Source organism: Temnothorax curvispinosus, unplaced genomic scaffold, assembly GCF_003070985.1.
Source record: "Temnothorax curvispinosus isolate PA1 unplaced genomic scaffold, ASM307098v1 QBEX01007240.1, whole genome shotgun sequence".
Taxonomy (NCBI): domain Eukaryota; kingdom Metazoa; phylum Arthropoda; class Insecta; order Hymenoptera; family Formicidae; genus Temnothorax; species Temnothorax curvispinosus.
This window is the reverse complement of record NW_020217020.1, coordinates 1-11,333: the sequence shown is the minus strand read 5'-3', so window position 1 is coordinate 11,333 and position 11,333 is coordinate 1. Positions and strand designations below refer to the sequence as shown.

At 33.4% G+C, this 11,333-nt stretch overlaps 1 protein-coding gene and 1 long non-coding RNA gene across 6 annotated transcripts; one reads left to right on the top strand and one right to left on the bottom strand.

Annotated features, from left to right (window-relative positions):
• Positions 1–29: 29 nt before the first annotated feature.
• LOC112456834 lies at positions 30–5,079 on the bottom strand. Its single transcript, XR_003041021.1, has 3 exons — positions 4,594–5,079; positions 3,819–3,973; positions 30–819 (listed from the first exon to the last, which is right to left on the bottom strand). It is a non-coding gene; the product is annotated as an uncharacterized LOC112456834 (long non-coding RNA).
• A 133-nt stretch (positions 5,080–5,212) lies between these two features.
• Positions 5,213–6,662, top strand: LOC112456832 (probable ATP-dependent RNA helicase DDX43). 5 transcript variants are annotated; one of them, XM_025019594.1, is made up of 5 exons: positions 5,213–5,544; positions 5,630–5,767; positions 5,839–6,034; positions 6,146–6,257; positions 6,335–6,662. In XM_025019594.1, exons 3-5 carry the CDS (start codon positions 6,024–6,026, stop codon positions 6,458–6,460), a joined length of 249 nt encoding a protein of 82 aa, XP_024875362.1. In that variant the 5' UTR covers positions 5,213–5,544; positions 5,630–5,767; positions 5,839–6,023; the 3' UTR covers positions 6,461–6,662. The 5 variants fall into 5 exon arrangements, with proteins under 5 accessions (XP_024875362.1, XP_024875359.1, XP_024875358.1 ...); XM_025019591.1 differs by having other exon boundaries at positions 5,217–5,544; positions 5,842–6,034; positions 6,095–6,257; XM_025019590.1 differs by having other exon boundaries at positions 5,217–5,544; positions 6,095–6,257.
• The last annotated feature ends 4,671 nt before the right edge of the window (positions 6,663–11,333 follow it).

Sequence of the window (11,333 nt, the reverse complement as noted above, 5' to 3'; positions counted from 1 at the left end):
AATATTACTTGTATACTTTGGTGAATTAATGTTTCAATCAAAAACAGAAGGCCTATAAATATTAGAAATCAAGAAATTCTTATAGTTCATTTTCTTTTATTTAACACATGATTTTGTTTAAAATGAGTCTTTCGTTCAGAAACAAACAGTCTATATGGTAAATAGTAAAAGGCCAATTAAGATTAATTATTATTAAAACTCAAAGATTGATATATTATTTCAACGACTATTTAAATTATGTTTGCATTGAATTTTATGTTCTAAATGATTGGCTCGACTAATGGAATAATCCTTTCTTGATATTACGTGATTTGTTTTACTTTGACTACGTCAAGATAAAGTATGAACTTACATATTATATTACCATTCTTTTGATAACGAACCTGATTATAGAATACAGAGATGCATAATTGAATGCAAATATATTTTGCTATAATTAAAAGAAAGGATTGTTCTATAATAACCATTTATTTGTTTCTGTTATGCATTTGATACTTTTGTTGTACTTATATTGTCTTTTATATTAATTATGTATAATTTTGTTCACGAATACTGAGAAGGTTTTCGGGCAGTTTCCCTTCTCCTATGCAACAAATGTTGGTATTCTTTGTATAATTCTGCCCACTCTAAACTTCTTTTTTTTTGGAATTACATATAAATTACGAAACGCAATCTCTCTCTCAATAAATGGATTCTTTATTATTTGTTCCTTCCTCATCTAATTCTATAGTTCAGGCTTGTGCAAAAATTATTCGATCGTTTGTTAATTTCTGAAATTCATCGTCTCGTTTATTGTTGGAAATTCCTTAGTCACCGCATCTGTAAAAAAAAATATAACATTATTATAGCAAGAAAAGATAAGTTAAAGTTAACGAGAGATTATCAAATTTCTATAATAGTTGATCCGATCAAGTTCTGAATAAGCCCATAAGATATAATACCAGATAAAGAGAGAAATGGAATGAAATAGAATAAATGGAGTAAAATAGAAAAGTATAAGACATAGCATCCGAGGATCTATTTAAGCGTATCACAATGTAAAATGGATGATGTGCTCCATTAAAGTGTGTCACAATGTAAAATTGGTGATACAACATAGCCGTTTTTGTACGGCAACTGTACATATTTTATAGTAATTTCTGACAATGGCCACGTTTTAAGATTAGATAACTTTTTAACTTTAAATATCCCTACGCGGGAACTCTCAGAAGGTATAGTGTAAAAGTCGCATTTGTTAATAAATTCTTTACCAATAACAATTGGAACCTGTAAACGCTCTGAAAAAGCTATATTCTCAACTTGAATGATAGTTCCGGCAATAGTACCACAGCAATTATTAAGACTTTGGTTTGTTAATTTGAATTTTGGAAGAGCAACTCCACGATACTGACGCGTGCAACCTGGTAACACCGGACCGGTATTATGGGGATAAAAAAATTTTGGAAATTGATTATCTTGGCGATTTTCCGTTAAATAATGAGACTCAAACGACATTATTTCTCCAATTCATCGTTCTATTTGTTCAAGTGGTTTACTGCGTCCTCTGACTTTTCTCTTAATGTTCTGCATAAAATTTTCAAAAGGAAATGCAGATATCGTATCTAGGGAGAAATCATCTAACTTGTTGACAAAATAATCTGCATCGTCAGCTATGTGAATGTTATTATGGAAATTGTGGGTAATAAAATTTTTATCGTACAATATTGCAGTCGACTGAACAAAATGTCTTAAAAGAGCTTTGGGAAATTCACTAAGTTCCCGCTCTTTACAAAGATTCGCGTTTAATAAAATTCTTAGTGCAAAATGAAATTCTAAAAAATGAATATATTTCTCTTCACTCAGAACATTTTTTAGAACAATTGGCCCTAGATACAAAATAAATAATTTGAATTCCGTTCCTTTCCACCGTAAAACAATGTACAGCTCTCTAGGTTTTCTCGCAAACTCTACAGGAATATAGCGTTGAAACCGAACAAGAAGGTTTGAGATTAATTCAATTTGAGCAGCCGAAAGTCTCTGAGGAATTGATCCCTGTACCACATATTCACTATCAACGAACGCATTACGCCAAGGCAGTCCAAGTGTAAATAGTCGAGAATAAAATGACGCACAAAATTTAAACCCGCAATTCTAGTAAGAGGGGTATCTTGGCGACGAAAATTCGGATCTGTCCATTGTATAAAATCATCACAAGTGCGAGCAGGACTGTCTAAATCAATAAAGATTCGTCGATTGTCTGAGGTGACACCTCGAACAGTACACCTAGTGCAGGAATGAAATCCTGTATGTGATACGGTTCCCATAATATAACTTTTCGCTGGAGCATTGCAAACAAAATAAACACCATCTAACTGTGCAGTATGATTCTCAAAATGAAGGCCATTCTCATGGAGACTATTAATTTCAGTTATAAAATCTGTTAAATAATCTTCTAAATTTGCAGGTTTTTTTTTACCGTAATAAATTCCTACAGGAAATACTTGTTTACGCAATTCTGGAACGGATACTACAGTGCATATAGGATACACTTGATCAGACGAACTTCTAAACAGAGGTAATCCATCAATGTTTATTAATAACTTAAAAGAATCTACGGTTTTCAAATACTTAGAAGCAATTTTTAGTAATTGTTTTTGCAATCCAATGTGTATGTAATAACCAGGCTCAACAACTTTTTTAATTAATTTTACTCTGTTTTCAGCAGTGTTCGTGCACTGACAGGGAATCTGGATTCTAATTCATCAGTTCATCATTTCACATTCATCAAAACATTCGTGATTTTCTTTTAAACCTTTCAATAAGGCTGAAGTGGCTTCGTGCGTTATATTATATTTTAAAGCCCAACCGCGGAGAAATTTGAGCACTTTTGAGTTAGCAGAAACTGAATTTGTACTAGATCCAGAATAACTCGAATTAGATGGTGAATCCGAATAGTGGAGAGGATCATTAGGGTCAATATTTTCATATAAAATATTATCTTCTCTATAATCATCGTTATTCTCAAAATCAAAGTGTTCAGAGTACTCAAAATGATCAGAATTATTAGAAAATTCAGAATGGTGAGCAAGTTCAGAATGATGAGAAAGTTCAGAATAATGAGAAAGTTCAGATTCTTTTTGATTATGAAGAAAATCTGGTATTACGGAAGTTTGGCTTTTAATGGAAGCATGTGCTTGCTGAATATGCGATTGATCGAATTCAATTGAAGAATCTGTTGAATTGAGTTCTTCTACAACTTCAATATTCACTTTCCGCCTTTTAACTGACTTGGAAAGCTTATGAAACGGTATGTTTTTTGGCATGTTCTGAAATAAACTGCAAATAAATTTAAATATATGTTTATATAAAATACATAGATTTCAAAATATATGTATCTTTATTTTTTAAAAACATTTATTTTTTCAGATTTTCTACTGCACAATCACTATAACAAATGTGTTAATGGAAAAAAATATAACAAAATTAAAAAAACTGACAGTATAAAATAAACTATAGGAAGGAAGGCTGGCCGATACAGATAAAAAGGATAGAGAACGAAGCTGCATACTTTGGACTGACTTACCAGAAATGTAGGTAATTGTAAGACCTACACTACGACATAGTATAGACCTTAGCCACAGTTAATGTATATACGAGTTGTCAAAAATAGAATGAAATAAGTCAAATAATAAAATTGTTACTGTTATCTATACCGTTGTTACTATTATCAAACAATATTAATTATTATTTGACAGTATAAAATTGTAATGCATATATTAAAATTACATGTATTAAAAGCCATCAAAATACATAGAGTCTAACTCTTCAAGTGGACTTACCAATGTGATAAGCAATTGCCAGATGCACACAACAGTGAAATTTAAAGCTCTCAAATATAACGTCAATTCCAAACCTCCAATTTCTTTCCAATCCTCAATCTTCGAAGGATATCAGCAAAATTGGAAATTTTATGAGAGAAGCAATGGCGGTCTACCTGAAAATGAAAAATCCAAGGATCAATACACTCATTTTTATCTAACTAAGCATGAAAATCAGAAGTGTTATGTATGAAAATACTTAATATGCAATATATAAAATAGCTACGAAATGCGTATTCTGGTAAAATGTAAAGAAAAAAGGGTTTCACAAATCTGTTAACTTAAATTAAACTGACGTTCGAGTCAATTCGCACGGAAAATGCGTGATAAGCAGCGGTTCACTTAATGCTACGAATACTTTGAAGCATTCCTTTTCTCCGTTCTTTCAATAAAGAAAGAAAGAAAAGAAGAACGCTTCAGAGCATTTACTGCGCAAATATAAACGCTAGTCGTTTGTCTATCAACCAACAGCCTGTTGCCTGGAATTGTGCAAGAGGCTTTAGCCACGCCGCACGCAGCTAAAACGTGATATATACACAAATGCCGGGTATAAAAAATGACCTATCCTTGGTGTACGTCTTACATGTCCTTGTTTGTCCTTCTTTCTTTGACAAACAACGAACGATTCCAAGAGCGTTGCGAACGCCAAATGGAAACGCAGCTCTCACACGTTGAACGGAAAATAATACATAAAAAGGCCATCAAAATCTGACTAAAACCGACGTTAAATACGTACGTCCGCAGAGCCACGTGTCTACAATAAAACTGCTGCTGCTGCTGCTGGCACCAGACTTGCCCTCCAATGGATCCTCGTTAAAGGATTTTCCAAATACGGAAACCGCCTCTGCCGCGGCGAGATGGCTCGCCCGATAACGCGAAAGCCATGTAGCTAGGTTTTCCGTCGTACGTTCCCCATACAGCACATGATATCATTCGAATGTTCTGTACTCGTACTGTACATATACGTACCGTATATAATATACCTGGAACATTTCTATAACATCTCTAGTAGTACATTATTTTTAGTAAATTCTCAGGATGTACTTGTAATATCTCACGGTAGTACATTATTTTTCGTAAATTCTCAGGATGTACTTGTAATATCTCACAGTAGTATATTATTTTTCGTACATTCTCGTATACTACTCAGAATATATAAATTAATACGGATCAGAAAATAAAGTCCGCTCGCGGCGTGTTGCTTTCACCGACGACGCCGAATCGGCTAAGTCCGAAGGCGGCGTGTTGATGCGCGCGCATAGAGGCGAGCCGAAGTCGCCCCGATGAGAGTCGATCGGGCACGAAGCCACGAACACGAAGTCGGACAGTCGGACGTCGGTGGTCGGACATCTTGTCGAAGTTGTGAGTTCAGTGGAGTTCAGTGAGTTGTGTCGTGCAGAGACTCGTCGTCGTCGTCGTCGTCTTCTTCCGCATCTTCGGACTCGGAGCGGCGGGGCCCGGCAGAGGCAGAGAGGCAGGCAACGGTGCGCGGCCAGTACGCTAGTCGCTCGCGGTCATCCAAGAGCCGCAACAGGCACGGACCAGTTCGGACGTGTTTTGTCCGTTTATCTTACACGGACTTATTATCTTGTGTGTCGTCCTAAAACGTTGCTCAAACGTTGCGTCAGCCTCTCGCTTTTTCCTTTCGATCGTTCACTTCTACATTCGTAAAGAACGGAAAATATTGGTAAGTTTATTATCATAATTCGTAAATAGTGAATCGAGCGAGAATAGGCACAAATTAATGTCACTGTTGTTATTATATTTTTCAGACTCGACGACCGGTGTTTCCTCCGTTTATCTTACATGGACTTATCTCATGTGTCGTCCTAACCTAAAACGTTGCGTCAGCCTCTCGCTTTTGCCTTTCGATCGTTCACTTCTACATTCGTAAAAAACGGAAATTATTGGTAAGTTTATTACAATAATACGTAATTAGTAGATGTGCTTTAACGAAAACGTGTTGGTATTTTTCGGTAAGAAGGCAAAGATGGACGATATCTCTAGCGATCTGGCCTTATCGAACATCGATTGTCAGAGCATTCACGGCGACAGAGGTCAAACAGATAGGGAACAAGCCTTAGTAGAAGATCTGAAGACTGGAGCCATTCAGATTTTTCTCGCGACCGATGTGGCTAGACGAGGAATTGACATTGAAGATATTACATGAGTCTAACGTACGAAACATATTACATTATTTGAAATACAACATCGATACATCTTTGCCCTCATTTTAGACACGTACTGAATTACGACTTCTCGAGGGATATAAAGGAATACGTTCACAGAGTCGGCCGTACTGGACGCGCAGGTCGAACGGGCGAGAGTATCACTTTTATGACAAGGCAGGACTGGCATCATGCCAAGGGACTCATTGACATTCTCGAAGAGGCTAATCAGGTTAATAGATACACAGTACTTTGATTCTTTCAAACTTTCTATGAATAAATTCAATTAACTCATGCTTTTTACTTCAGGAAGTATCTGAGGAAGTATATAAAATGGTTGAAAGATGTGACGCATGGAAGAAGAAGAAAGATGCGGAGCAATCATGTGTCAGAGGATTCAACAGAAATAGCGGTAGAAGCCACTATCGCACTTAAAACGGCCAATTAAGGATGCTAGGAATATGGATTACATTGTGTTCAGTATAATCAATATCAGGTTTAACACATTGTGATACTATTTTTAGTTCGTACAATCTCGATAAGATTAATTTCGTAGAACAACTCAATGTTTCTTTTCTTTGTTTTAATTCTACACATTACATATTTTATTTGTTCAAAAGACATAACATTTATAATATTAGAGTTTGATTAATGCAATGTATTTTTTTTTATTGAATCAGTTTAGTTTATATTTATTTCTTTTTCTAACAGATTATTTTAAATATATAACATACATTTCTCGTATTACAATAACTCGGTGTTAAATATATTATTCATAGCAAGTTGCGCAAGAAATATGAAAATAAGTGACAAGAATCTGTATGTAATTAATTAGAGATGGGATCACTAAATGTATTCATTTCAAGAACAGTGTATTAATAACTTATAATTTAAATTTCCCAAAATAATTCGATATATTAGCATCTAAATCTAGACTTTATATTACATATCTTAAATGTATACCTTTTGTTATATTAAAATTTATTATAAAAGAAAGTATCTCATTAGGTTTAAAACTATAGTAAAACATAATAATTTAAACAAGAAAAAAAATTAAAATTAATGTTTAAATTAATTTATAATTATACTATTATTTTAGCGTAATGCAAAAAAATAAAAAATCTTTCATTTTAGTGTTATATGTAGATAATGGCGTTAGCAAAATATTAAGTATTATTTCGGATAGGTATTATTCTCGTAAGGAAAGTTTCGTATTAGGAAATATTTAAGTGTATGTCACACGCAATCAATTTTACACTGACCGTTGAACGCTTATTATTTTTCTTACGTCTTACGTTTTTCAGCTAATGCACAACGAGCTGATATACTTACATTTAGAATTACTCACATTTAGATTATCGGAGCATTTAAAACGTCGTATTTGGAGGAGCTTATTTGTTTACTTTTCTAAACGCGAGATACATTCCATTTATCCTTCTGTTTCGCATGCTGCTTCTCGTTCCCGTAAAACAGATTGCGTGCGACGACGAAGTGTTTGGCTCGCATACGTTGGAGTCAATTTGTGATACCAATTGTGTATTTGTGCAATATGTACCAACAGCTCAACGAATTTTGCTTCGTCTTCTCGTTTTGTAATAGGTATGTTTCGTCGAGAGGCTGACATGTAGTCACGTCTTCAATAGTGACGGCGGAAAGGATTATATATAATATGCGCTGTCGTGCGAATAAGTGTCATATTGTCTATAGAGGAGAATGTTTCAATGCTATGCTCACCGATATTACGTCTCTATTAGTTCTCCATATATACAGAATATCCCATAATGTTTTTTTTTCTTGAAAAATATATATTATGTACAGACATGTGCACATACGTATGTAACATGATATATATATATATATATATATATATATATATATATATACTTATGTATATATGTGTGTGTACATCATGTATACTGAAGGATGGTCCCTATATAGAAAGACAACTATATAATTTTGTAACATATATGATACAATACGTATTGAAACATTCACGAACATATGATGCCTTCTCTTGCCATATATGTATCATTCGTATAATTATAACTTGCCGCTTACTGTAAATGCGCTGCAATTATGTTACAAAATTTATAAAGTTTATTTTAATTATTTTCTATTCGAAATATCGAGCTAGATTACTGTCTGACATAACTTACAAGATAATTGCATGTTCGCACTGTAAAAATTGTTTGTCTTAATGTATTATTCAATTGAAAATGTATTCACGAGATATTTGAACGATTGCAGTGTTCTCGAATTTTAAATCACGCTTAATTTGTAAGTACATTTTTCTGTGCAAACTATAACTTATGTGTGAGGACTCAGACTTTTAAATCTTTCCAACAAGTCGTGTGACTATAATACATTTTCCTATCCTTTTGTTCTAAATAAGCGTCATTAGATACACGACACATGTAAAAAATGCATACTTTCCTATTTCTTTTTTGTTTACTTATGTGCAATCCTTTTTAAGAAAACTATTATTTTCGCTAGTTTTAAATATGTACTTCATATGTACTCAAATCACTATGTGATTTAAAGTTCGAAAACACTGCAATATTCTATAAGGAAATCGTATATGACATAAAACAGGCAGTAATCTATTATTCTATAGCAATTCTCTCTATCACGTATGACACTCGAAGTGACATAAGCATTAAACTCGGCGTTATTGCGGTATTAGTTGTCAATATTAAATATTGTAGTGTGTAACGTACACACATTGGCAATAATTTACAATGCACATATAAATAAACATAAATTTATGAAATATAAAAGAGTACCAATTATTTTACCCTAATCGAACGTAATAAGTATATACCGTGCATATTCTATCCTTGGTTCTATATTGATACCTGAGATATTCTTGGTATTTACTGCGGGATATTCTCAGTAGTACTATGAACTAGGTGAGGCGGAAATAGGAATGTTCTGAGTATGTTCTCAGAAAATCGTGGTACGTATCTCGAATGTTATGAGAATATACGCAATCTACTGCTGAGATATCCTTTGAACATTCTCAGTATCTACTTGTGCTGTATGGGTCTCTTCTCGCTGCGGGTCTAAAGAATACTCGATGTCCCGCTTGTCGTCTCGTCTCGACACCTCGCGATTGCGCTCGTCCTTCTCGACTTTCTAAGAGGGTTTCGGAAAACGAACCGATCGCTTGTCCTCCTTTCCAGACTCGGTGGAGCCGGATTTCAAGTGTAATATACGCTATTGGAACTTAATCGATGATCGACAAACGATGATCCACGACGCTACGTACACAGTACTGGTGAACAGTGAGCACAAGAGCTGCGTACGCGACCGGACAAACGAAACGGCGACGACGCGGAGCGGGAAGCGGGACTCGCGGGAGTAGGGAGAGGGAACGTCGCGCGGGAGTCGGGATTCGAAACGCGGCCTAATTGAAAAGCAGATAGAAGGGATACTCACACAAATAGGAACCACATGTCCGTGCAGGCGCTGAGCTTACACGAGAGAAGATGATCGCGCGTCGTAGATTCCAGACTGAAAAGCGGGAAACAAAGCTGATTAGTTATTTCTAATGGAACAAAACGTTATGAGTTTTCTATTTATACAAAATTTTTAATTGTATACGTACCAAATATTTATAGATCAATTATTATTAATCCACACTTATTATAGTAATTCACTTTTCACACGATATCACCATTATTAAATATAAAATTATATGTTTCAATGTTCTGATACATAATATGTGTGATGTGTGTGTGAATTCATCCATCTTCAATCGACTGATAATTATCACACATACATATATAATATATGTATCAGCTTTATATATAGACTAGATGCTAAAATATTGCATTCGACATTTTGCAAAGATTTGAAAATGATGTACATTTAGTATTTGCTCTTAATATTCTTACGAGAAAATATTGGATAACGTTACGTAACATTTTTAGCTTAAGCAAGCTAATTTTTGAGTTAAAAGAAACGACAAGTATTCCTTGACTTTAAATTTCACAAACGTCATATAGGCTATTTATATTGTACATTATATAGCGCAAAGTATGATCGAAGTGAAATGTAATATCTCAATTCTCAATATTTAATATAAAATTTAGAAATATCAGTATCCGTTATTAAATCCCGATATATAACTTACACAATTTTTAAGCAAAAATCGGCAACCCTTTTACCGATTTTCGCTAAATTCAATATAATAATATTCTATCCATAAAAAAAGATTTAGCTCGAAATTTCAAAATTTGCAGAAATCAGAACAATTACGTAGATTTTTTTTAGACAGAAATTGGTAACTTCTTTATTAGGAAATTCTACCCCTGTTTTATATACAATTATTAAGAATCGGTCAATTAATTATTTCCCGAAAAATTGGAAAAATTTCGGATACCGGTTCTAATAAAGATCGGTAAAGAAAAACTATACACCCTATAGCACTCCCCGGGAAATTTTACCCCTACTTCATATACAATACTTTCAAAATCGGTTCAATAGTTTCTAAGATTACTCCGAACAACATCAGTACAAACTTTTCCCCTTTATATAATAGTAAAGATACGTGACGCGGAAATTTGCCACAAAACGGCATAATAGAGCAAAACGAGAACAGAAATATGATAAAACATCTCTTATAATAAAATAATTAATATAAAATAATATTTGAAGTAAATAATAAATTAATATTAAATAAATGTTAAATAAATGTTTTTCAAATCATTATTGCAAATAAATGAGTAATGTAAAATAATTATTAAATTAATGTTAAATAAATATTAAGTAAATGTTTTTTTCAAATTATTATTGCAAATAAATGAGTAATGTAAAGTAATTATTAAATTAATGTCAAATAAATGTTAAATAAACGTTTTTTTTAATTCTTTTTGCAAATAAATGAGTTAAATTAAGGTAGTTCAATGATGAACAACTTTTGCCAAAAATGATAGGTTTTATTTTTTATATCGAAAAAAGGAACTCTCCTGAATCGATTAAGCCTAAAAAAAGATAATTCACCGTCCCGTTCTCAAGATATTTAATTTTAAAATTAGGTGATTTTAATAATTTTAACATTGGTCTAATAGGAAAAGAGGTTATTTTCCTATGAATAACACGAGTTTGCGAAAAATCTTTTGCCAAAAATGTCTGAACAATATATATCGATGGAAAGAGGACACTGTGAGGAAGCCTATAGTTGAAGGTGAACACGATCCACCGTACAGTTTTTTTTTAATTAATAATTAAAGTTGAAAACTAGTCAAGCAACGCGTTAACACACACTTTATTTAATCTATTTCAGGCAAAATATTATTCTACAACG

What these genes read in the sequence shown, in the direction of transcription:
- LOC112456832 (XM_025019593.1), top strand. An exon ending in TTCTCGAAGAGGCTAATCAG is followed by an intron (nt 6,258 to 6,334) that starts GTTAATAGATAC and finishes TTTTTACTTCAG; the next exon opens with GAAGTATCTGAGGAAGTATA.